Source organism: Tasmannia lanceolata, unplaced genomic scaffold (genome assembly GCF_043159265.1).
Source record: "Tasmannia lanceolata isolate RefF3 unplaced genomic scaffold, GAP_Taslan_0.1 ptg000048l, whole genome shotgun sequence".
In the NCBI taxonomy this organism is placed as follows: Eukaryota; Viridiplantae; Streptophyta; class Magnoliopsida; order Canellales; family Winteraceae; genus Tasmannia; species Tasmannia lanceolata.
This window is the reverse complement of record NW_027518725.1, coordinates 1402295-1430096: the sequence shown is the minus strand read 5'-3', so window position 1 is coordinate 1430096 and position 27802 is coordinate 1402295. Positions and strand designations below refer to the sequence as shown.

General features: G+C 38.6%; 1 protein-coding gene across 2 annotated transcripts; it reads right to left on the bottom strand.

The window, feature by feature from the left end:
- Positions 1-607: 607 nt before the first annotated feature.
- On the bottom strand, positions 608-27312 carry LOC143864154 (5'-3' exoribonuclease 3-like). 2 transcript variants are annotated; one of them, XM_077375022.1, is made up of 23 exons: positions 26931-27312; positions 25016-25118; positions 24598-24674; positions 24253-24444; positions 24023-24142; positions 23689-23751; positions 23239-23385; positions 22989-23153; positions 22369-22446; positions 22125-22211; positions 21319-21600; positions 20747-20842; positions 20443-20538; positions 16210-16280; positions 9819-9947; positions 9666-9742; positions 9538-9578; positions 9337-9411; positions 9071-9228; positions 3458-3574; positions 3302-3377; positions 2302-2381; positions 608-1749 (listed from the first exon to the last, which is right to left on the bottom strand). In XM_077375022.1, exons 1-23 carry the CDS (start codon positions 27132-27134, stop codon positions 1038-1040), a joined length of 3246 nt encoding a protein of 1081 aa, XP_077231137.1. In that variant the 5' UTR covers positions 27135-27312; the 3' UTR covers positions 608-1037. The 2 variants fall into 2 exon arrangements, with proteins under 2 accessions (XP_077231137.1, XP_077231138.1); XM_077375023.1 differs by having other exon boundaries at positions 3458-3562; positions 26931-27310.
- Positions 27313-27802: the final 490 nt, after the last annotated feature.

Genomic DNA, 27802 nt, shown 5'->3' with positions numbered 1-27802 from the left:
CGCCCTATTTTTTTACTACTTCCACCCCTTCACCTTAAGAGGATCATTTCATCACCCTTTTTTTTATTTTCAGTAAAAAGACAAACAAAAGGGTGTTCAAAGAGTTTTTATATAGTAACTCAGCTGTAATTGTTCAAAATTTTATAAATTTTATTAGGCGATCTAAACCATTCAAAAGTTAGGCCGCAATGTAGATAGGCCATGCCTCAAAATCGTCTCCAAAGGATGATCTTAACCGTCGGATCTGTCGAGATTTAAAATAGATGGCACAACATAAAGCGTCAATAGATCGGAGGGTTTGGATCATCCAATGGACTCACCACATCGTGTTGTATTATAAGAAAATTTGAGGGTGGAAATATCATTTAATTCTGTAACGGTTGGGATATCAGGGGAGAGCGCATTTTGTTCACTGAAAATTGCAGTTGTAGACTAGAGCAAATTAAGACTGCTTTTGAATACTGATACATTAATCTACATTAGTAAGAATTTAGTTTTTTATAATGAAACCACAGGAGGCTGATAATTAAGTTTCTCTGGGAAGCTTGCTACAGAATTTTGTGGCATTGGTGCAGATTTTGTCATGATTTTCAAGATAACAAAGAACTGAGTCAATCCCTACTATATAATCTGTGATTTAATGAAAGGGAAAAGAGTAAAACATATAAGCCCTGAAGGCTATACTAATTTCCTAGATTAGTGCACTGTAAAACCCAGCTTCAATCTGTTGAAGATATAGAATAACAGAATAAATTGTAATGTGGCTATCAGAGGAATAGGTCAGCCTGGTTTTGATCAGATGTTACAAATTGCTCTCACAGTTTATTGCAGTACATTTTGCAAAACATTGGAAATCTAAGAGATGGGATAAAAATTACTGGAAAAACTGGACCTAGACAAATATTATGATAGGAGAAAATTGTAAAATACCTCTAGTAAGAGACCTACTGTTTTTTTTTGAAATGGAGTAAGAGACCTACTATTGTACAACATCTAGGCCACAACTAAGGTCACTACATGCCAAGCATGGAATAAGCTTAGTAGCGACCATAACCAGGCGGCGGTGGTGGTGGCCTTCGATTTGGACCTCTACCCAAAACTGAGGAAGGATTAGGCAATTGTTGAGGGGGAGCATGGTGAGGATACCCTCTAACTTGATTCGCCGCCGCCACCCCCTGGCCACCATACTGATTGTACTGCTGTGACCACTGACCTGCTACATATGCTTCGTAGCCTGGTTGGGACCTTTGAGCTGCTCCATATCCTTCGTAGCTCCCATAGCCATCATTATATCCACTCCTTGGGTGAATATAAGCAGCTCCTACAGGTGCCTGGTATGGAAAACTACCAGTTTGATGTGAACTAGGGTAGTGATGTGTTGGACCTCCTGTGTAAGGGTTAGGTTCATATTGAAGATGGGTTGGTCTTCCGTAATGAGGGGATGATCTTTCATATGGGCGATGGGTGGATGGAGATGCGTAGGACTGCTCATAACCATGATTGGTATGGTTTTGAACAGTGGGATGTGTATACCTGTCTTCGTGACCAGAATACTCTGCCCTAAATGTTCTTCGTTCTTGGCTATGGTGTCTGCCATTTGAATGGTGAGGCGATACACCATCATATGATGGTCGGGTGTGCATTTGTCCAGACCCATTCCGTTCTGTCTGTACTTGTAGGCTGTTGACAACCAGTCGATGAGCGGCCTCTCCAAGCTGTCGGCCCGATATGGTCCCGGGTGGATTTTGCCTGAAATAGGGAGCAAAACTTAGATACTTGTATTACACACAAAAAATGTCCCCATTCCCACTGTTATTGGGGCACATGGATATGGTGATCAGGACATTTCACCATCTATGCCACAAATATCTCCGATTCAAAATATAGCGATTTTATTGCAATATTTTGATTAAAAAAAGACAAAATCTCAATATAGAGAATTTTTTTCTAAAAAAAATACAGTGATAAATATCACGACATTTTGACGATATTTTTTTTTCTTAATTTACATTTTTTAAAATAAATTATTTTATCATTTTCCGGGTATAAACCCCAAAAAATAGAAAATAATAATATATCCTGAGAACTCCCCTTTCTGAGAAATTCCCGAGAATGATATTGTGACATAGTTCATCATAAGGAGACCAGATAGGAAAGTTCAGTCCCATGCTGAACAGATATCCCATCTGCTTGGGTGAAGGCCCACAAAAGCAACCATCAAAGACAGTTCTCTATGTTATTGTTCCCAAGTTTTCTGCTCTTTCACATATAACTTAAACAAAAGAACTTGTCAACTAGTACCTTCCACTTTCCCATGGTTTCCTCCCATTATCTTCGTGCCATAGAACTGGTGCTGGCTTTAGATCTCCTACTGTAACAATCTGCAATAAGGAGACCAAAATGGTTGGAAAAGAGATGCACCTTCAGATAAATAAGCACTCCAAAGTGGCCAGTGTCAAAAGGTCCACATCATTCAAATTTTCGATAATCAACTTCAAACAATACAGTGATGTCCAAAATAACCCGTTCAAGATACTAGAGTGATAATATCAAGGGGAAACAGCAAGGTGGTGCATGAGTATATCACTATTTTATATAATAAATGGAGGCAAAACCTCTCTACAGAATAAACTCAATCATGTCGAGGGAAAAGGAGTAGAAAGTTTCCTTGCAAAAGTCGGACATTTGAAAATTAAACATGTCATCAGTGAAGCATGTGAAGAGGCAAAACCACAAAACTTAAATACCACTTTTCGAGTAAAGAAGTTGACAGTAACATGAGTGGACAAAGCAACTGAAATACCGTAAGTGTTCACAAGTTATCACATAAATGATTTGTCTAAATAAAGTCTGTCATTTGCACAGAGAATGGAAAGTTTCCATTCTCTATTTTCCTAAATAAAGAACAGAAACACCAACAGTTTTTTTTTTTTTTTTTTGCATTCTTTATTTTCCTAAATAAAGAACAGAAACACCAACAGTTTTCTTTTTCTAAATAAAGAACAGATATACCAACAGTTTGCATTCTCCTACATATCTGGTTGCGGACTAAAATTCTTAGTTTCATCTTGGAAAGTCAAAATTTCAGGCATGCCCTTTCCGAACAAAACTGCACTATTCTGAATGTGAAAGTTTAATCACCACATGTTGGCAAAACAAGAAAAGATAAAGCACATGTATAATAAAGGTTGGAGACAAAGCAAGATAAGGTTATCCTGATATTAATAATAAATGTCGATATAAAATTCAGAGCTAATAAACAAAGAGCCTCAATTACATGAGGCAAGAAGTTCACTAATACCTTCTTGGGAAATATAACTCCCGCTGGTGGCCGAGTGATGTGTTTATGCCATTCTGGAAGTTTGTATATTGCACAACTGAGAATGACAAAGAACCTTAGATGTATGATCAATTCAAAAAACCTAGTAGAACTTCAAATTCTGTGTAGCCAACTTACATGACTTGATTGCTAAAAATATCCTCCATTCCGCTAATAGGAGACCGGAATATGGGAGGGCATGGATCTCCATTACAAAGGGACAGATACCCATTCATTCCACCGCTGCATGCAGCCCTAACAAGAATCAGAAAATTACCCAAAAAATCTCATAACAAAACCACAGAGAACATAGGAAGTCCTGGCAACATTCAAGTAAATAATAGCAACAAAAACTATTCCTGGTGTTGTAGTTAAAAAGCCACGTAAGTGGAGACTGAATTGCATGTCAGTGTAAGATACTACCCCTTGGACTCCTAGACACTAACACATCATAAAGATACAACAGAATATTTTGATGTTACTTTTAGCATTCCTAGTTTTTGTTTTCCATTTGTGAACAAAATTCTTGGAAGTCATGTTTGATTACAATAAATCTGTATCCAAGATTTTTATTTTCCTTCTTGTCGGAAAGTGAAGTGTTTTTAATCCCCTCACTTCAATATTAATCTTGCCCAAGTAGACTCACTTTTTAGTTTTTACCTTATCAAGTTCTCGCCCAAGTCCGAGTTTCCCTCTACCAAGTCGATCAAAACTACGTGACTTTCCCGAGTCAATGAAAAATTGACTGTCAATCATTGACTCCCCCAGGTAAACTCCCTTTTATCTTGGCCAAGTTATTTTCTTAGTATTTAAAACACTGCTAAGATCCATCAAAATTAAAGCAAAAGAATTAACTCTGGAGATCTAAAAGATTTTGAAATTATCTTGTGGGATTTATGTTTTTTCTCGTATAGCTTTCTGCAAGGATTGATGAAATTATGAAAGTTATAAAAGATTATGTGATGTTGCACTGGATTTCAGTTTTTCTCATAAAGGTCCCTGCAAGGTTTAATGTTCATAATGTTTTCTGCAGAAATTCACAACTTCAGGAACTTTTTTAACTGAAATAAATTTCTATTAGGGCCCGTTTGGATGCCGAGAAGATTTTGATTTGGATTTCTCACATTTGCAGCTCTTTTTGCATTGTAATTTGGATCGGATCAAATTCTTGGATTTCTAGTTCAGCAGCTGACAGTGAAAAAAATCAGATTTCTAAATTTGCTGTGGAAATAAGAAATTGGAAATCAACAGATGTGGCAGTTTCCTTCACCCTCTTTGCTCCTCAACCTCTCCCCTCCACTAGGAAGTACCCCCCTCCCTCTCTGTCTCCCTCTACATGAGCTGCCGGATCTGTTCATTTTGTAATCAAAACTCAATTCCAAATCCAAATATAAAATGGGAGGTATGCAAACGGGCCCTCAAGGAAAAATAAGAAAATTTAGGACTTGTGGGCTGAAGACGACTATCTCAGATTCTCAACGCCATGCACTGAGAATTCTTGCCCACCTTAGAGATTCAGACGACTTTTAATGGAAATGCATGATATCATCTTCAAGATTTCTAATTGTAAATGCTCTCGTATTCACAAATAAGGAAATATTTTAGCTGACAAGTTAGAAAATCATGAAGGGAACTGTAATGTGTTAATAGAGTGGCATGATTTGTAATGTTCTCGTATTCACAAAGAAGGAAATATTAGCTGACAAGTTAGAAAATCATGGAGGGAACTGTAATGCGTTAATAGAGTGGCATGATTTCCTCTAATTGTTTTTGGTGGGGCTGCGTCTCTGCTTCCCTTGTTTTCTATGGGCTTTGCCCTCTTTTCCTCTTTTTTTTTATTTTAATATTGACTTTTTTCAAGGAAAAAAAGAAAGAAAATACAACAAAAACATAAATAAAAAAGGCCCTAAAGAAAGGACCCCAAAAAACTAAAAAAAATAAAGCATGAAATTGCTAATAGCTTTAAGAAGAGATTAAATTGACTACAATCAATTTCCTATATGCCATTCAAAAAAAAAAAAATCAATTTCCTAATTACTTTCCTTGTATACGTTGGTAGCCTCTATAGTTGAAAAATTGGAGAAAGCTACTTCTATCATGTTGACAGTAGCATGCTGATAGTTTCTATTGAAGAAATGATACGATTGGTGGATGTATTAATTAAGGAAAAGAGCTTGATACGTGGACATGTCTTTGCAACTTCTCCAATTCATCAAATATAGAAGCCAGCATTTGGCAGAAAGAAATTAGTTACATACGGAATTTGGTTATAGCCAACTTCATCAATGTTTTTATGAACCGGGAGAGATAAAAATTAACCTTCCATGATTCCAACCTAGATCAAAAGCATCTAGTTGTGACCGACCGCCCCCCCCCCCCCCCCCCCCAAGGTGTCTGAGGCAAGGCCCAGAGCAAGACGCATTTTGGCCGAAGTTTGGGCTGAAGAAAGGATTTGCAAATGAGGCCCCCTAGATGTTTGATGAAATGCTCAACTGAGATTTTCCAACTGTGTAGGTCACAGGGACATTCCATCCATGGATCCCCCTAGGTATTTGAAGAAAGGACTACGAGAGCTACATCACAGAGGGTCAGCACTCAAACCAGAATTCCTTAATCAACATGCCTGCTAGCTTATGCATGTCAACGGTTTGGTGGGTGCCCTGTGAGATGTTAGAAGGGTATGCACAACACGTGCTTGTTGGTTGATCCTTGTGGAACTTTTAACTGTTGGAAGGACTACACCCAAAACTTTTGATTAGTGGAATCTGCGGCATCTAGGAATGCTAGCATAGGACTGCACACCAATTGTTTGTCGGATGGGTAGAGATATTAGAAGGGCTGCATCCTCCATATGCAGACTGATTATAAAAGTCCCCATGGAGTCCACTTGGAGGAGGCCTAAGAACCATGATGCAGAGGAGAGGTCGGTAGCACGCTTTTCTACTGCAATTGACACACGCTTTGCCCGCTTGGAGTGCATCCTAGTCGAGGTTATGGGCGGATGGAAGCTCCCTCAAGGAGGGGTAACAATTTTAGGGCGGTGAGCCCCCTGATTTGGAGAGCGCTATTTCTACATCCCTCACCATAGACACACCTATCCTTCATCCATACCGACCAATAGCTTATGAGGATATTATAACATCGGTTGAGAGCGAAGTGAGTGCCCTGACGTCTTGCACTCCTACACCAACACCACCCCTGCTGACTCGCACGCTTGCTACATCACCACTACCTCCGCCAACACTACAGCAGCCCGCACATATTGATATCATTGGAACTAAATTAGAGGACGAGTGTGAAGAGGTTGTTGATGATGTCTGTGATAGTATGGATGACACCATGGACGGGGGGATCAAGCCTTCAGCTTCATATCATCAATGTGGTTCCATATGAGGTGGAGGCCATCAGGTAACATGATTTACCACACCAATCTGTGCCCTATGATGGGGATATTTCTTATCACGCCGCTCACTCATTGGCCGTCACATTGGCATGGGCACCCGTGGGCGGGCTATCTATAGAGGAGCTCAATCGGCAATTGTCCCTTATCTCGAGGAACCGACGTGGGACCCATGGGATCCCAACATCCATCGAAAGGGCTCTGGTCACTATTTTCTCCATTTTCAAAGATAGCGTCAAGCGCCTGAACCCGACGTATCACCAAGGTTCCCATTCGACTGCGGACGACATAATGACATGGTAGTATCATTTCTCTTCCAATTGCTTGGGGGCAAGCAATTCAGGAAGTGGAGATTTATAATGCTCCTTTTTTGGAACATCATAGACTGGATGGAAATGAAAGGATTGGGCTGCGTGGGACATCTTTTATGTGATTAGACATCATTCGTGGGGTCAGATCATGTGGAGGTGGCCCACTTGTGAGGCCAATGGAGTGGGAGTCCCTCTATAGGGCGTGGGGCAATGAAGCACACATACGGGTGCGGGGTGCGGGTACGACACGATACGGGTACGTGGATACGTGACTTTTTAAAAAAATAGGATACGAGTACGTTGGGGGTACGTTGAATATAATATATTTTATATTTTATTATATATTTATAAAATTTAAAAAATTAAATATTTTGTTAAAGAATTCAAACAATTTAATTGCAGAACAATCAAATAACAATAACATCACCACAATGTAGTATTACTTCACCAAAATCTAATATTACTTCTAAGTTAGGTATTTAATTAAGGGGTATATATCTTATAGATATTTTGATATATTCACCCCCTTTTTGTTAATTGGGATAGCCCCTCTATTTTAAATCGGTAATTTTGGATTTAATTCGAACTGGGTGCGCACCCAAGCGCACCCGATACGTACCCAAACCCCCAAACTGGATTTTAGTTTTGTATGATGTTTGGGTGCGTATCTGGTACGCACCCAAAGAGTACCCAAGAGCACCCGCACCCGACACGGGTGCGTGGGCCTCCGGAGAGTACCTGTGCTTCTTAGGCGTGAGGCCAAAGGCCATATACCATTCAAAGAGGATATGATATGGACACACTTTGGACAATTTCTATTGTGGTATTGAAATGATAGGGGCACCCCTTGTGTCCATCCTTGAGTAAAAGTCACTCCCTTGAACATTTTGCTTAGGCATTGACTTGATATGGGCACCCCCCCCCCCCCCCCTCTTTTTGTGGTTGTTATAACTTATAAGTAGCCTGGCTAGGTAAGGAAAAGGAATTATGCTTGGCTGTTTTCAGTGTATTGAAGTGAATTTGGCTAGTGTAGCCGACCATGGTAGTGAGATAATGCATCTCCTACATTGGGCACCCCTCTATCCATCCAACTCTAGGAAGAAGATGCAGTGAGCATCTTCTACCTCCATCCACCGTCCATTCCAAGGGCAGTGCGCCCTTGGATCCGACAACCATCATCTTCTTCCCACATTTTCTCCACCATTCTCTTTTCAATTTCCCTCCCCCATCATACTCTTTTGAGGAGATCCATAACGGTTATTACATTTGTGCAACCAAACATACCCTAGATTTCATCATAATCTCAGAGAAAAAACTAGGAGTTCTGAAAACATCCGGAAAATCTTCAAATTTCATCCCCTAGTAGATCAATCACCCCCGTCAAGGATCACCTAGAGACCCTTGGAGTGATGATCCTCATCTCTTTAGCCCTCAAGGTACCTCAATCTATAAAAACTCACCTCTCAAGGACATTCCTCATAATAAAAATAATAACAAGCAGTGGGGAAACCTTACAGGAAAAAAAATGAAAATCAAAGAAAAAATTCATAAAATATAGACCAAACTCTTGCCATTAGATCTCAACCAATTGCTAAAAATATTGAATCATCCATCACAATAATTTGGATAAACCCATCTTCTATCAGCCCTCCAAGTTTTGTCATGCACAGAGCCGGGAGCATGGAAATCCAGCTGTTCAAATATTGTAGAAACATCAAGAATCTGGATCACGCAATGCAGTCGGCTGAACTCGAAGCTTCATCCACAGATCTAGGAGTCTGATCGGCGATCCATGAAATACGTCATGGGAGTCTGAACACGACATTATCCACACACTCTCACACAATACCTCCACCCCCTCCTCCCCCCTCTTTTTTCTTCTTATTTTAGTCTCTCTCTCTCTCGCTCTCTCTCTCTCTCTCTCGCTCGCTCTCTCTCTCTCTCTCATTGCAGTTGTTACTCATTCAGTCATTCATGAAATGCACTGAACAGTAGTAGGATTAAACAACAATTGCCATATATAAGTTTTGCAATGCAAACCTGGCACTTGGAATAATCTTTTCTTTGACTTCAGCACGTTCCTTATCTGAAAGTTGCTTGCAACGGTCATCAAGAGAAAAAATATATGGAGAGAGAGGATGAGATACTGTTATGAAAAGCATGTCAAACATAACACTGTTCCTCCGTGCTTCCTCCTCCTATAGAAAAATATAATGCATATTTAGTTTCTGAACTGTAGATGAGTTGGTACATAAAATAAAGGAATCGGGTATCCTTGGCATGATTGTTTGACCAAGGTAACATACCGTTAAAGTAGGCTCAACTTTTTCTACTTCCGCAAGAAGGCGGTACTCATCAATGAAAGGTAGCTTAGCAATTCCCTTCAATACAAGAAAGACAAAGGAAAAACAGTTAAATAATTCAATTGAAAACAATCAGTTGGTTCCTCTAAAAGTTCGTATCCATGATCAAATTATAGGCTGCTGTTGAGGAAAATAAAATCCAACCTGCCACGCATATCGCTTTCCATTCATGTCAACTTCAAAATCTGATCAAGAGTAAGAAATAAAGTTACATGCTTGATTTAAGAATGGAAATTATTGAGGAAATTGAAATTAGCAAAAGATAAGGATACCTGCTGGGTAAAAATCAATGATTGGTGAATCTGGATTGGTCATCAATCGCCTATAATGCACAGGAAGTGCATGGGAACTGCAAATAAGTATAACCAATCAGCAACTAACCAACAAATAAGAACATTAAAAACGATGATTAACGCCAATTTGACCTTGCAGCTGGAAACACCCCCAATAGCTGGTTGAATGGTTTGAAAGGAGATCCAGGTTCAAAGCATATGTTTAATTGATCCATATCCTTGAGGTCTGAAGCAAAAGGTGCATAATGATAGGGATAAAACCTGAAAGATAGAACATCCCACAATTAAGAGTGGGAAACAATAAGGGAAATTCATAACTTCCAAAGGGTCATAATATGATATGTTGTGGTATAATACATAGCTTCTTCTCACAAAAATAGTTAGAAATGACCTCATTATGTTGCTGAATATTTTCTACCAAAGAATGACATGATCACACAACATATTCCTGCACCATGCTACGCATGTGATGGAGGAATTAATCTAAAGCCAAACCACATGAAAAAAAATCAATGCAAGTAATTCAAAACAAAGGAGAGAACAAGAGACTTTGGTACTTTTTTAAAAAGAGAGAACACATCAAAGCATGAAGTCAATAAAAGTAGCCAGAAGGGTAACTTTGTACATATCACCCCTCACTCTTACTGTTGAATTTAGACTCCTAATTTCTATTTTCAACCCTAAACTCACTTTGAAAACGAGGAATCACCTATGTTTTATTTTAAGCAACCTTTATACCGATCCTACTTCTATTTCCCAATTGACTTTGGAGTGCAAGACATCCATTAATAGCAATACCACACAATCCAACTCTTGCAAAACAAACTTTCTATACGTCCTAAATTGTTTCTAACAATCAAGAGGAACACATTCTTCTTATTGGGCTTCGATTGTTCAACAATGATTTGGAAATTAAGTTGCGAGTTGAGGTGGACTTGGCCAATTTGATTGCTTGGCACTATGACAGTCTGGGCATTGAAAGTCAACCTATATCGTGGATGTATTCTTTATTTATATAGAGAGAAACGTATCACCCTCATGATGTGTTTAGAGAGGCTGATGAAGGAGCGGAATCATAGGGTAAAGAGGGTGCTCATAGAAATGTTACAACTGTGGGGCAATCTCTGCCCCATTTAGTAATTTTCCTGTTTTTCTTTTTGGTACAGCAATCCCAATTCATCTTAAGCCTCCTTAATTCAAGACAGAAGCACTAGAAGTTCCCAATAATCCCAACTATTTCCAAAATAGGGATTTTCTAAATTGAAGAAAAAATCACCACCATAATTTTCGGAAGTTGCAAAATTACGTTATATTGTTTTCTTTCTTCAAAGGCCATCCGTCCCGTAAAGAGACTTACAGGCTTTCCCTCCATCAACATGTAGCATCTTCTACTTTGATTTGATGATGCAGTGCTAGTGAACTACTGATGTGCACAGCAAGTTACTTCAGAGTGAGAGAGAGAGAGGGAAAGAGAGAGAGTAGTTTGTAAGTTTGCTAGGGCACATAAAAGAGTATGCTTCGTCCTCATTGGATCATGCTGATGCTGTGAAAACCCCTGCAACAAGTTGGTTTAATGTTAATACTGATGGTGACTGTCAAGTCCAAGTGTCCAACACAGGTCCCATGAGATCTAGCTATGTTATCAGAAGCCGCACATTTGCATGAGCTGGAACTCACACATATTTGCATAATTATCTAGAAGCTGCATGGATAAAGAATTCAGAAAGCCAAATCTCTATGATTTGGCCGACACTTCGAATTTATTGCTGACTCATGTGTTCTCCCGTGTCCGACACGACACACGTGTCCACACTCCTTTGGACACTTTTAATTGTATTGCTGGAAGTGTTAAACTTAATGTGGGTGTGTGGACATGCTTTTGTACCGTGTCGAGTGTGACATTCTGTTTTTTTATTGAATATTGTGTTTACCTCATTTAGACAACTCGTATCCATGTCGAAACTGGACACACGAATCCATATCCACAAATCATGATTACATATACTTTCTATTTTAGCCGTGTCCCCGTTTCTAAAGTTAGGGGGTTTGCCGTGTCCGACACTCATGTCCGTGTCCACAAATCATAGCCAAATCTTTACTCGAACATTGGAAGAATGCCAATCTATATAATTTGGTTGCAATCAATACTAGATTTTCCATTTATAAAAATGGTTGAAAACTTTATCCTGCAAATTGCTTTCCTCCTTTGTGGTCAACAAGGTGGATCTTCCATATTTGTAGGTAATCAGGTGGCTGATTGGTTGATGAAGAAGAAGCAAAGCATACAACCCTCCTTGACACAAGTACCCACTTGTACCCTCTCTCTCCCCTTGTAGAAGCATTGAGCCTTCTAGCCAAGCCTTTCTCAAATTGGTAACCTTTGAGAAGATCGTTTTCTCCAAGAAGATTCATTACACGTCAACTAACTTAAAGTCCCAAAGGCATCAAATCCAACCAAAGGACCTTCTAAAGAACTTTAGAATCTTACGACTTCCAGATCTCTTTAGAATAATCCTAGAACACAGGTGCCTATGAAACATAAACATAACAAGTTGATTCTGGACATAGAAAAAGGGTGTCAAACAGACCCTGCAAAAAGTTGCTACAGAGTACGATATACTCAGTGCACAAGACTTGTCAGGCATCAGAAGAAACACCATTCACATCCAAACGCATTGAGTTTGGTGGGAAAATAACCGCACTAAAGACTATTTATCTAAAGTTCAGTGTCCATATTGAAGGGTGTTGAAGAGCTTAGGTTAGACAGGGCCAACCTCCACTCACGAGTTTATGTGAATTGGAGTATGCCATTACAACCATCCAATGATGAGCCCTATCAAATTTAATAGTTTAAGTAAATTTGGCACGGCTCATCTTTGGATGGCCTTTATGGCATACTCCACAATTTCCTTTAACTGAGTTTTTGTAAATATGATGTCTTCAGGGTTGGAAGCTTACCCACATGAATTCTCTCTCCTCTTATTTCTCATTCCTTCTTATATTCCTCGTACATATAGATGATCAAAGTGGTGTTGATTACTTGATTCATCATCTTAACATGGGATCAAAGCATCTCAAAGCATCGATTCCAAAATGATGACTAAGATTTAGTTCTTTTTTCTCCTTTGTTCCTTCTTTATTCTTCTGCCTCCTTTCTCATGCATTCTCTAACGGAGACGTGCAATAATCAAAGGATGTTACCCTCTCTGGCTCCGCTTTCAAAGTTGTTGAGTCCTTCACCAAACATCGGGAATCTTACCTTCTCTGCTTACAGAGTCATTAAGTCCTAACTCTAATCTATAAAAGAAACCATAAATCCAAATCCTTTCCCATTCTCCTACCAATTCCTACCTTTGAAACCTAATCCCATCGCTTCAAACACTTGAATCCCAACCCATTATCTCATCACCTATCCAAAACCCTAGTTTCGATCATCCACTATTTGCAAACCTAATCCTACCAAACCCTAATCTCGAAACCATAATTCCACAAAACCCTAACACAAATATCCCAATCACATCAAAACAATAATTTTAAAAAAAAAAATCAAAACAATAATTTTAAAACCCTAATCCTACCAATCCCACCATCTCATATCTTTGAAAACCCTACTTTCAACATATTTTTCATTTGAATCCCTAAACTTCACCATCCAACATTTGAACATCCCATATAACTCCAACATCACAACCCTACTCGTGAAAACCTTAACCCTAATTTTTCCTCAATTTAAATAAAATTTGCATCCTCGTCTACATCCTTCCCATTTGACCACTCAAACCACATTTTATTCATCTGAAAACCCTAACCCCAACTTCTAGCCCCTTGCAGCCCTAACCCTAGAAAACCTTAGTCCCCAACCCTTACATCCTTCGTATTCCCAAAACACAACCTTCTACCCTATTTGAACCCATGTTCCCTCATTCTTCCTATTTGAAATCATTCCCATTCTATACCATCCAATTACAATACTCATATCACATGGGTGTCTTTGTGATCCTTGCCAATTAATACAGTCATGTTCTTCCTCCTCCTTTGTGCTAATTAAGGGAAGATATTTTACATGACAAAATATTAATTTTAAAAATTCGACTAATAAGAACAGTGATGTGAAACTAATCTACACAGATGTGAACTATTGAACTTTGTATAAAGGTCGTTTCTTACCTTCATAGTGGGCTGTTTCACCAACATATGGACTCCTGAGATATGACTTGCAGCCCCATTTCATGGACTATTGAGCCATTAAAACAAGGAGTTTCTTGCCTCCTTTGTGGACTGCTGTGCACTCATACAGCATCTAAGTGAAAGTGACACTTAGATGTTATGAAGCACCTACCAGCCAGAGGATTAATTTTTAAGTACCCACAAGAAAAACACTACTTCTTTGGATGGTAGAAATGTAGAATCACCTTTATTAAGGTTGTTCTCAGCAACCTTCCTATTTATTTCTCCCTCTTCAACAGTCTGATCAGTGTGGTTAATCGGCTGTAGAACTTCCTTTGCGATGATTCTATTTATTTCTCCCTCTTCAACTGTCCGATCAGTGTGGTTAATCGGATATAGAGCTTCCTTTTGGAATGATTCAAAGGAAGAAAGGAAGTATCACCTTGTGGGTGAGAAGGCCGTGTGTCACCCAAGAAGAAAGGAGAGGTCTTTGCCTCTCAACTAAGCCTGTTCAAAGCTAGCAGGGGAGGACACGATTCACTTTTGGCTAGACCTGTGGTGTGATGAGAGTTTCCTCAAGGAAACTTATCCTAGCATTTTTAGAGTGGTGATTGAGCCGGATGTGTGCGGATGACACCTTAGTGAGAGAGAAAAGTCGGATCTCATAGAAGTTTCAGTTTAGGAAGAATTTCTTTAAGCATGAGCTCGAGGCTATAATTGGCCTGACTAGATATTTGGCGACATTCTATATGTAGAGATCAGTGCCTTTGGAGGTGGAGCCCTCCTGGTACTTTCTTTGTTAAGTTATTATATGGCTATAATGCTGGCAATCGGTGTGGCCCCACGCAATCTGTTGGTATTTGGGCCTTCCACATGCCACCTCATGGCTGCCTTTATCAAACTGCTTCTAAGATAAGATTCTCATGATTGACCAATTCATCGGTCGCAATCAATTCATCATTAACTGATGCTCTTTATGTTAGTGCGGGTGCAGAATTTGGTAATCCACCATTTACTCATCCATTTCAGAATCACTTCCCAGCTGTGGTTCTTCCCGCTCCAACAGTTTAGGAGTTCCTGGGCCATGTCCAAATTGGTGAGCTGATTGGCTCCAAGAGTTTCTCCTTGTGTCCAACAATAGGGACGGTGCTTTCGAGCTACACTATTTATGCTCTTTTATGGGCTGTTTGCAGAGGGGGAGGCTTGGCGCAACGGTAAGGTTGCTCCATTGTGACCTGGTGGTCACGGGTTCGAGGCACGGAAATAGCCTCTCTGCAAAGCAGGGGTAAGGCTGCGTACATATAGCCCTCCCAAGACCCCACAATGGTGGGAGACTCGTGCACTGGGCCGCCCATTTTATGGGCTGTTTGCAAGGAGTGGAACAACAAGCTCTTCAAGGACAAAACTAGATCCATCCAGAGGACAAAAATCATAATCATATAGCATCCTTCAGTGAGCCTCCGTTGCTAAGATGTTCCATGGTGTTTGGATCTCGAATATATGTAACAATCGAGATTCTGATTGTTGCTTGAGTATTGTGTGGGCATACTAGTCTTGTATTCTTTGGACTGGGGAGCGTTGCCGACTCGTCTGATGCGGAGGTGATGGCATTGCGGTGTGGTGTTCAATTACTCATGGAGAGGCATGCAACTCCGGTCATCGTTGAGACTTGAGAGTGATTTGCTCAATGTCATCAGAGGGATTATGTAGAAGTCCTACCTTTAGAGGCTTGAAATGTTCTTGAGGTGCAGGAATACAGAGCTTGCTAGTAGTGTGGTCTCTTGGGATGTGCTCCAAGAGGGTGCTTTCCTCCCAACACACCCTCCGCTCAGCTAATGAGGAGGCACACAGAGCTTGCTTGTAGTGTGGTCTCTTAGGATGTGCTCCATATTGGCGATACCTGCCTCCTTTAGTTTCACCCTGTGATGTGAGGTGCCCTTGTTCATTTTGTTTATGTTTTTGTCTCCCCCATCATGTGACCACCTTGGTCATTGGTGGGGCTATATCTTAATTTTTGCTTCTAAGAGAGCTTTTTCCATAATTCAAAAATAAAACTTAAGAGCACGAAATAAGGGATTTTTACTCTGCCATATAGTATAGTTGTCTTTTATATAGAAAAAACTAGATTTTAGAAAAAAAAAGAAAAGGGGGGAAATTAATATGACAAGAAAAAGGTTAATACGCTGGAATCTGAAACCTTATAACCAGGGAATATATTGGGAGCCTGATTTGCTTTTATTTGACAGCCAAAACTCCATAAGTAAAAATTAAAAATAAATAAATAAATAAATAAATATATATATATATATATATATATATATATATATATATATATATATATTACGAGGTTACATACCACTGCCAAGAGCAAACCCCTTCATAGTAATAATGCATTACCCAGCACAAGCCTTCCGTGTATCTTAGAACCTAGAAAAATAAAAGTAGAGCTTCTGTCATCTTAAAGGAATCACAGATTCAGGAACAATGCAAAAAGGAAAAAGATTCAGAATAAAAAAAAGGGGAATCAGGAAATAAACTGCCTGCAGAAACTCCTTTTCTTTTCCAAGAAACCAACTAAGTACAAATTTTACTCGTACTGCCTGCCCAAACTTGCACGTATATATTTGGATGTATGCTTCCATTTGCATGCTTGTGGAAGGATGCAAGCACTTGTGCATTTCTTAGAGAATCAAATAGAGAATATTCCAATTAGATGATTGTTGAAATGTTGAACAATCAGTTATAGTCCACAATGACGCAGGGGAGTTTTAAAAATATGGTTTTTTCTGTTATTGAGACTCCTGTCATTGTTGAGGAGCCAACAACACAATTGAGGATAGCTGGGAAGCCGACACACAAATTGAGGGTAGCCCTAAGATCATTACTACTTGTGAGGAGACGATATCAGACTAATTGCCCTGAGGAGATAGATGAGCAATTAACTGGGTCCTGCATAGAGACAGAGCTGACAAAGCAGTGCATCAAGCCAGGGCATAACGATGAGGATTTATCATCTATGACCAGACATAATGATGGTAGCCAGTGTGATAGAGTTTACTCCTTAGGCATTGGATGGTCAGGATGATTCTAGGGAGCAGATGGCAGAGATTTACACTGAGATAGCTTGTAGACAGGAGCTAGAGCACAGCTGTGAGCATGAGCCTATAGCATATGCAGTGACAGACCATAGTGGGCCAGTTGATTGGATAGAGGGTGGCTTAGCTCTTGAGATGACAGATGGACATATTGTTGTCGCGGAGATTATCTATCAAGACCCATTTCTAGAGCTGACCGTATCATGGAAGAGACCTGTGATTTGCATGGAGAGTGACAGAGTAGAGATGTGAAGAGCATATATGAACAAGGACAGGCATGATATACCACCGCCTATGATTAGTTCGTGGTGGGCATTATAGGGCAGATGTGACCAAGGTGATACCACAGATGGACCCCGAGTGAAGGGCTTGATATGGAGAGCTTCGTGTTTGATTCTGAAATCGCCATTGCACATTTGCTTTGGTTTGGCCAAGTATGGAGGGAAGACATCCCCATTTGCCCATTGACATGTATCTTTACCCCTTCTAACATGATTGGAGCAAAGCTTGTGTGGTCAAGCTCTTTTCTGAGGGGGGGAGGGGGAGGGGGAGGTGAGGACTGGGTCCTGGCCAAAGTGCAAGAGGGCCAACTCTGGTAAAAGTAGTGTAGGTACAAATGTAATAAGCCTTAAGTGGTATTACTTGTAATTTCTTTTTTTAGTAGGGTGTATCTGTATGTGGGGTATACTTGTATTTAGTGAGTGTTTGAGGGGCTTTGTAGTGAGATTATAATGTAAGGGAGAGAATTCTCTATACATAGGGGAGAGTCTCATTTGGGGATTTTTTATGCTTTTTTACTAAATTGGGAGAAGGATTTGTACCCTAGCTTAAGGAAGAAGAATTTGAAGCTTGTAAGGAGATCTTAGTCTGAATAAGACATGTGATCAACATTATTTTAGAATTTCTACCACTAAAATAATTCTAGCACCCAAAAAAACAATGCCAAAACCTAGAATTTATAGAATAAAGCCCCTCATGTATACTGTTTATAGTGTTGTCAAGTGGTCACGGAAATATCAATAGAACTCTTCAACACGATTTCCAAAACATACAGAAGCTTAGCTTAGATCTGTGTAAGTGCAAGGCACTTTAACCACCCCCCCAGCCGCCACCCACCCACACACACAAAAAGCCACTTCCTCCCCCAACCAAAACATTTGTAAGGGGTGGAGAAACAAGAAAACGAAGAAATTGTTTCATAAGCTCACATCCTAGGTCGTTTCATCAAAGGTTCAAGTCCATTACAGAGGATACGGTTTTCACCCAAGACATGCATCAAGGACCCAATGCCTCAAGGGTTTGCCTTGAGGTGTTAAAATTAGGCAAAATGTTCAGGTATGCCATGGGACATGTGCTTTCAGCGGTTTACCTTTCTTTCGTGAGGTATTCTACATTAAGTTGTTGCACAAATGCCTATATACAAGAATAAGATGCCCACAAATCTCACCTAAACAAGCAATATGTAGCATCGCCAACATAACACCTCTCCAATTCTAGAAACCAAAAAGTATTGCATTGGTTAGTCACTTGTGTAATCTTAACATAGTTCACGAATAGTGGGTACTTTCCATAACATTGTTAGCATTCCAACCAGTCACTTCTCCCAGTTCTAACATCACCATGGTTTCAAATTTCGGTTTCATAATGTGTTTCGGTCCTCATCGAAACTGAAATTTCACCCAAATTTTAGAAATTTCGGCCTAAATCTGACACACCATTAAAAATATTATTTTATTTAATACCAAATTTTGGCCGAAATTAACGAAATGTCAGTAATTTCAGTTGAAATTTAGGGAAATATTAAATAATTAAAAAATCGAGATTTTTGGTTGAATTTCCTTAAATTTCGGACAATTTCGGAAAAAAATGAAATTTCAGCCGAAATCCTTTAACGTTTACATTTCGGTTTCGGGGTTGACCGAAATCTGAATTTTCGGTCCGAAATTTAGCATTTCGGTCGAAATTTAGCATTTCGGTCGAAATTTAAAACCATAAACATCACTACAAAAAATAATATTATTATTATAAAAAGGAAATAAAAATTTTTCCAACTTGACCTCGAGAAAAATACAATGGTCAAGGTTACAATAGGGACCTGTGAAATAGAAAAAACAAAGATTACAACACCATTGTTTTTTTTCCATTTGACTTGAAAATGTATGCAAAGTATTCCAGTTTTCGAAGGACTCTTTATGCTTAACCCCTCCTAGCTCCAACTCCTAGTTAAAAGTGATATATCCATAAAACGCTTCAACACAAATACTTATGCATTGAACTAAATCTATCGTAACAAATGTTTTGATGTATTAGATAAGATAATATAGTTTGGGCAGTTTTTCATTTGCATATTTATTCTTACACCCTCATTGGTCAGAGTAATCATGTCATTTGTATCATTTTTGTAAAGAAAGTTCAACAAAAAGCCCCATTACAGCCCAATGAGGCTAAAATTCTCGAAATCTCTCTCTTCATGTGGGGAGCATGCTTCTACATTCTAATAGAGCGAGCCTAAATCTTGGCCTTCCTTATTTCCTCCACAGATGACCAAAATAATCTCATTGAAGGTTGCAGAATACAGGCAATGTTCAAAACCTCATATTCTCGCCTGAGGTAAAATTGAGTAGTATCGGTGAGTCAATGATTGATGCTGCAAGTTTTTTATTGACGTGGTGAGACCAAAACCCAAGTGAATCAGGAGATCTAATCATTGCCATAGGGAGTTTCTAAATAATAGTTTAAGGAAATTCAAAATGAAGTGCATACTGAAGTAAATAAAATGTACTACAAAAATGAATTAATATACATATAAGGGCAAAATTTAATAAAAAAAGAAAGTGCAAAATGGATGCACAGAACAGATACTCGCAACTAAATAAATTACTTTGAATGTACAGATATTAACTATAAAGACATACATGACTCCATGCATGCACATATGCCAATCCAATTAATATTTCAGAGAGAGGGTCTTTATCATAACAACCTCTTTCCAGTTTGATTTCTTACCTCCTTGAAGGTTTTTTCTTTTTTGTTATCTTGTTATTGTGTATTATATATTGTGTATTTTGGGGTGGTCCATCTCGGTCCTCCCCTTGTTTATTGAATATATTTAGCCATTTAAAAAAAAAAAAAAACCTCTTTCCAATCATGGTTTTAAATTTCGGATTTCGGTTGGGAACGACACCGAAACCACCAAAATCCAAAATTTCGGCCAGAATCAAAAAAAGTTTCCCAAAATTTCGGTATTTCTGCCAAAATTTCGGTTTCGGCTGTGTCCGAACCCAAACCGAAACGGAAATTTTAAACCTTGTTTCCAATAAACACTTTATGTGCAGATGTTTTATATGGTCGACATAAAACTATTGTCTAATTTCAGTATAAACATCAGTAACAGAACCATTTCCAATGAAAAACTTCAAGAAACAAATTTACGGCCTGATCGGAAAGATATGAGAGAAGATGTTCATCCTAATTCCTCAGAACATATAACTTACAACATCTTTTCGTATTGTTTCAATTTCATCGGGAGTTTTAGCAGAGAACTTTTCTTCATAGTACCTTTCTTTCCATCCTGGCTCTCCCAATTTCACCTGAGAACATCAGATCTGTAAATTAAAGGAAAATTAAATGTCCATAGCAACCCATGAGAAGCATCATATTTTCATGTGTTCATGTTTGTATACATTCACTACATAATATGATCAACTTCTAAAGATGGGGCAAAAAGCTAAATGGACACAGAAATTGGAAGAAAAAAATCAATAATCTTGCATTTAATGTGCATATGCAAATTCAAACCTTGTCTTCCTCTGGATTATCAGAGCTAAAAAGGTCTGACTTCTCACGAAGCAAATCCTTCAGCTTTGCCTTCAACTCGTCTTTGTTTTCCTGTATCTAATAAAATAAAATATGATGTAACTCTTGTAAAGATTTATAAAAAATCGAAAGAATACAATAATCCTCACCATAATAATGCCCACATAAAACATTCTACCAGACCTTGTATCAAAGAAGTGATAAGTTCTAGAAAGGCAGTGCTAAAAAAAGGCTGATGCAAACAGAATCATGGTATTAAATTTCGGCCGAAATCAAAAATTTCGGTCCAAAATTTCGGATTTCGATTGGGACCGAAACCGAAATTTCCCAAAATCAGATTTCCCAAATTCCAGCTGAAATTTTGAGAAATTGAAATTTAAAAAAAATTAAAAAAAAAATTAAAAAAAAAAAAAAATATATATATATATATATATATATATATATATATATATATTGTATTTTTCCAAAATTTCGGTTTTGACCTTGGCCGAAACTGAAATTTAAATCCATGATCAGAATAGATCAAGATACTCCTCTGGTAAAGAGAAACATACTTCAATTTCAAGACTATTCTCAGCTTCAACAATGGCAGCACCCACAGTAGCCCCTCCTTCAGAAACACGCACAAGTTTTTGGGCCCGGGCATGAATTCCTTCTCCATTAGACGTTGCGGACCGCGCAGCCATTTGTTCATATGGCGAAGGAGCAGGAGCTGAAGCAAGACGTGAGCCGTGGTAACGAGCAACTGGCACCAAAAGTTCAGGCTTGACTTGAGGTTCTGCATCATCTCCTCTCCTCGTTTGCGCCTTTTCTCGCTTTCTTCTTTCCGCCTGGCGCTGAAAAATGAAAAGCAAGAAAATAAGTATCAGGATAGTTACAAGGACGCAATCTGTAGATATACACAGCAAATGTCATTCATTAAAGTATTTTTATTTGCTCAGATATCAAGGCTTAGTTCCTTTATTTTAAGCTCGTTTTCATTCTGATTTTCTTCTGAGTTCTGACATCCTGTTATTGAATTCCCAACAGTTAGATCACCAACATGAAGCAGTAATTAATCTTATAAATCAGAAAATTTTAACAACTACTGAATTTCTGATTACTAAGTGTTGAAGCTTAGCAAGTCAGACCTACTAGACGCCAATTAGTAAGTTGAATTGCATCACTTCCCTCTTCTGCATAAGATACTCACACTCATATCATACAAACAGTAAAAAAAAATAATGGGAGTGGCACCACCATATAGTAAGAGAATCACATGATCCGGTCCCATTTGGTAGGTTCTGCTCTGGCTGAACCAATTTAACTAAAACCATATATGTGTGCTCGAATGGGATCAACGCAAGTACACAGTAATAACCTGATGCAATCGAGCTCTTTTCTGAAAGATTTTATCTTCGTAGAATCCCACTGCCTGAATAAAATGTCCAACTCTGCTCAGATTTGGCTGAGAAAAAAGAGATAAAACACGTATTACTCAGGCAGTAAGCACAGACCACTATCAAAGTTGAGTGTTGCCAATGGTAGCCTTAGAAGCAGAAACCAAGAGACCTTGATTGAGAAAAGGAAATCAACTAGAAAGAAAATGACCAAAGTTTGAATACCTTGCTTGCATCAGTCAAATAGCCTCCCAATGCACCCAGCTCCTTTTTGTATACCGCCATCAGCAAGTTTATGGCCCCCTATACACCAAGCAGGAAAACCAGAGAATATTCACCAGAAGTTTTAACATTTACTTTGTGAAAAAACAAATAGGGAGGTAATAGAGCAACTCATAGGATATCAACAACGGTAATGCAAACCCAAGCACTAATAATAATTCAAATAGTTTGTAGGGGTGCTAGTTTTCAAGCTTTCGGGTTGAGTCGAGTTTAAGTAGAGTTTTTTGTTTCCTGATTTTTTGCCACTTCTCATCACTTGGAGACACTAGTTTCTTGTTTTTTGTTTCCTGATTTTTAGCCATTTCACCCTCAGCTCCACTTGGAGACACACCGATTTACCATGAAAAAAAATCACGGTAGCCAAATGTGCCCTAAATAGACCATACATTTGTAAGAAATCTAGGAAATGTTAGAAAGGTCGAAGAAAATACAAACTGAGATCATGTAGACAAGGGAAAAGAAGCTTAAGTTAAATAAAACTGTAACACTAGATTTTGTATGCAGTGAAATTTATAAAGTAGTTGGACTCATAAGGAAAAGGGAAATCATGATAAAGAACAAACCTCGCGAATTTCCAAGGTGGGCATATGTGGAAGGAAATCATTGCCAACAAAGAAACACATGAAGATGAAATCATCCACAATGCGTTCAAAGTCAACCTCAAAAGGTAAGTTAGGAATCCTCATTTCATAATCCAAGTACTCCCGAAGGGTCCAAATGGTAAGAAACTGCAGATATTGAATAAATTAGGGAGGCAATAACCAAGAAGGTACAAGAACTGCCATTCTTGGAGGAATTTTGATAATAACATACCTGATAAGGTTTTTTAGAAATAGCAACATCTCCACTTTTCTCATCAAACTCTCCGGATTTTCTCTTTGCCTTTCCTTGGCAATCAGCTGCCAAATGACCCATCTGACCACACAGGAAGCATTTATCTTGTTGCGCAGTAAACACAATCTGAAAATGACATTCAGAAATTGTGCATCAGTAAGAAATTCGCATTAAAAAAGGTGGGATAACACAAGAAAATTAATAGAAAAAATAAATTTTACAATATGATATCAGCTATCACTGATCGAACTGAAACCGGAAATATTTTAGTAACACACGCTAAAACAAGGCATAAAATATCCATTCTATCTGCTGTAAAGCAAAAGATTTGTCTATATTAATCCACTAATACTGGCAGAATCAAGTTAAATTCAGATTTTCATACTGAGTGGCATGACCACTTTATGAAGAAGATGGATGCATACTGACCTCTCTCAAGATCGCGAAATGCACTTCATGTGTGGCTAGAGCTAACATTATCAAATCCGCATCCTGTGGTACCACTCCATACAAATGGCAATCGTCAAATGAAAATAATAATTAGAACTACATAAATGGATGGAGGAGTCGCATTAAAGAAAAATCAGGGTTTCTTCATCCAGGATAAGAAATCAGATCTAGATGTCATTAACTAAGGAAAATATATAATTAAATATGCATCCTATGGTACCGCTCCACACTTAAGGCAGTTGCAAATAATAAAAACAATTATGAGAGCTAAGGAAAGGAGATTCAGGTGTCCTTAGCTGAGGGAAAGACATACCAAACCATATAAACAGTGGCGTGTATTTGGATCATAACCAGGAAGATTTCTTTGAAGACGAATGTACGACATAATTTTGTGTTCGCCTTCACCAGGAACATTTGCATCAGAAAGGATTACCTTCAAAGAAAGCAAAGTTGTAAGCAAAGTGTAAAACAGAATGTACCTTGCTTAAATCTTTAAATCGAAAAAAAAAAGGTCGCAATATGGGTACTCCACATAAAGAAAACCTTAATAGATTTACATCCAGGATCATTGTTTAGTCTCAAGTGAACATAGTATTGCAAAGCAGTCGATAGAACTGCCATAAATTCAGTTCCAGGAGTGATAACATTTGAGTCACAAACTTGTGACTCGTTTTTAGGAGGCAGCATTCTGCCCTCCTTCTCGAACTCCTGACGTAATCTCTCTTCTTCTGCTGCCTGTACAGTAAAAAGATGAAGGTTCATTATTCACTGCTAAATACAGCAAGACTGTGCACAAATAGTGGGAGTACTTCTTTTTTTATGGTAAAATAGTGGGAGCAAATATCGATGTAAAATGGAGCCACATGGAAACTACACCACTAAACCCACCGCATCAGCAGCATCTTTGGCTGCTCTGAAACGTCTAGACCGCTGCTGGTTCATTTTAGCTCTTGGAGCAACGCCATCTACAATTATAGATCAGGGAATCAACATTGTAGAAACTACATATAGCGGAATCAACATTGTAGAAAATACATATAGCACAACATTAATAATTCCAGGAGACATGGATGCAATCAGAAACAAATATTACAGTGTAAATTTCAATCAAGTAGAACAAAAGACTTCACATAATATGCAAAAATAGATTTCCATATAGAAATAGAGAACAAAACTTGTATACATATAGTTGAATGGCTTTCCTTGAAAAATCCAAACAACCCAAAATCACCCATAGGCAAATATAATACAGATCACATGGCTAAGCACAAAGATACAGTGGTTCCCGTTACAGAGCAAAACTCACCAATAGCCATATACAGAAGCTTCCGAGGACGCACCATTACAAAAAGTCTGTCGATGTAATCAAACATGCACTGGAAGACCTCATCGAAAGTTGATGGAGCTGGCTGAAAACACAAAATGGAATCAGATGACACATGTTCATGCAAAAAAACAAAAGAAAAAAACCATCTGGTTTACATTGGAGACAGAATTTATGTTGAAGTTCAGTTTCCATTAGACACTGGAAAGGGTAGTTCATCATGCAAAAAGATAGGACAATGGAGAGGTAACACTAAGACAACAGTAGAGAAAATTGTTAATGTATTTAAAAGCAATTACTAACAGATAAGCAGCTTAAATAAATTGAATGATAAAGAATTTCATTAATAGGACCGAGATGGTCAAGAAGATAGAATGTACAGGTAGAATAAATACAATCAACTCAAAAAACAAGGGACTGTGCTTAAGGAGGGAGGAAATCATATTGATCCAATGAATCCAAATGGACTCCACTTTTAGCTAGTTTGTCACCCTCCCCATTAGCCGATCTCCTAACATGGCGAAATGTGATCCTAGCCGCACCGACAATGTCTTTAATCTCATTGAAGAAATCCGTTAAACGCCAAGGAAACACATGAGAGCCAAAAAGCCACCATATCACATTAATGGAGTCTCCTTCCACCACAACGGTATTAAAGTCTACCCCTTCGAATAATTTTATACCTTGAAGGGCCGCCCTAACTTGAAGCCATGTACCAATCTTCCAACTCTTTAGAGAACCAAAGAACCGTAGATGGAACTCTTATCTTTCAAGTGCATCGTGTTTAGGAAAAGCATATTCAGGAATTCAAGGATTTCACATACTCAGCTTCCTGGATGGGCATATTCAGGAATCAAGGATTTCACATAGTCAGCTTCCTGGATGGTATTTTTGGGGGGTCCAATTGTGCCAAGAGCAATATTTTTTGGTGGGGAATGATAAAGCATTTTATTAAGAGAGAAAACAAAGATGAGACCCTGCGACCAAGATGGTCAGTACAAGGACTTTACAACTGATAAGAATGAAATCAATAAATCATTTGTGCTTAGCTTGTCCTAGACTTTGCATTGCACAAATGGGTAGAGTTAAATTTCCAATAAAAAATTTCACAATTCACTATGCTGACATGATATATTTTCTAAGCATCATAATTTTCTTCAGCTCCATTCATTCCCCATTCCCCAATGGATTATCACACACATGGTACAATGGCAATGATGCTGACATCATGTGGAATAACAGTCTCCTGATCACCATCCAGCCATATAATATGTAACCCCGTTCCCATGGTACCTATTTCGTAAGATCTAACCAGCTAAGAGATTGCTTTATAGCTTGTTCTTCCTCGTACAAGGTTCCAATTGCAGTGTCTTCTCCATCATATAATAACCAAATTCAAGCTCCAAACCAAATAACCACTTTTCTTCTTGAAACCATATGATTCGCATCTAGTCACCTCACAAACATGAGTAATACTTTAATTTCCTCCACACGGACAGTATTACTCTTTTGTTTTTCAGTATCTTTACCCTTCCTTGTTTATCCCTTAAGTACTCTATTTAAGCACCATCTAGGGTTTGCTTATAATCAACCGAGATTAGTAAAAATCTTCAAAATTTTACAGAGAATCTAGCAACTTAGACATCCTATCACCGAACAAACTAAAACAAAAACCAGAACATGCAAAATCACAAATTTCAAACTAATCATTCCAAATTTTCTTCTCCCAGTGTCGATTCGCTGGGTTTGCTTATAATCAACAAACAATCACAGAACTAGGTTAAGCAATAAAAAACCCTAACACAAACATGGGGGGGGGGGGGGGGGGGGGGACAAACATCACAGAAAACAAATTCCACAATATAAGATAGAGAGAGAGAGAGAGAATGAAACATACGCGATCTTCGGGGTGGAAACAAGGATGAATGATTCCGTTCATGTCGAGATAGAGATTATCAAACTCTATGTTGTTAGGGTTAGGTTTACTTGTATCGATCGGAATCGAAACACCATCGATCTCAACAGGTTCTTCTTCGATCACATCTAAAATCACCATAGGGTATTTCTCTGCTAACCATCGGTAAAACGCTGGAACTCCCATCTTCTGAGATTCAGAAAAAAATTGAAACGAGAATAGAAACCCTAGGAGAGAGAAAGAGGGGGAAATATCCGGCTTTATACGGATATACTTTTCGGATTGAAACGAAAAATATCTTTCTGTTTTGTTTTGTTTTTTTTAGTTGGGACGATAAAATGACCGATTTTGGTTTCCGGTTTTGGAGAGACCGAAAGATTTTTAGAGGGAGAGGGAAACTCGGGTGGGAAAAAGACAATACTGACGCTCGAGATTAATGAAAAATATGAGTGGAAAGGAAGCGTGTGGGGACAAAGAAAAGGGTGTTTATGTCTTTTCAAAAAACATGACGAATGATATTTCCACCACATTTTGTTTGTCTTTTTCCAAAAAATTGACTACATTCCCTCCCATTTTTGTTTTTTTTCCCAGAAGTAGCCTGAAATGTGATGTAGAGGTGTGATGTAGTCTGGGCAAGAGAATGCACCATTTGGCCAATGTTAGAAATTAACAACGCAGCAAAATAACAACACACAAAAGATAAATGAAAGATTAACACACAGATTTACGTGGTTCACCCAACCAGTATGGTATGGGCTACATCCACGGCAGAGCGACAAGCCAACGATTCCACTATTCTGAATAAGAGATTACAAACCCTCACACCTCTCTAGGGCGGCTTCTAATATCATACC

Bases quoted from the DNA above. Each gene is read 5' to 3' on its own strand.
- LOC143864154 (XM_077375022.1), bottom strand. From the start codon at position 27,134: ATGGGAGTTCCAGCGTTTTACCGATGGTTAGCAGAGAAATACCCTATG. The intron at 9,229-9,336 runs GTATGTTACCTT...ATTTTTCTATAG, and splicing joins AAGTTGAGCCTACTTTAACG to GAGGAGGAAGCACGGAGGAA. The intron at 3,575-9,070 runs GTTTGCATTGCA...GATTCTTGTTAG, and splicing joins AAGATTATTCCAAGTGCCAG to GGCTGCATGCAGCGGTGGAA.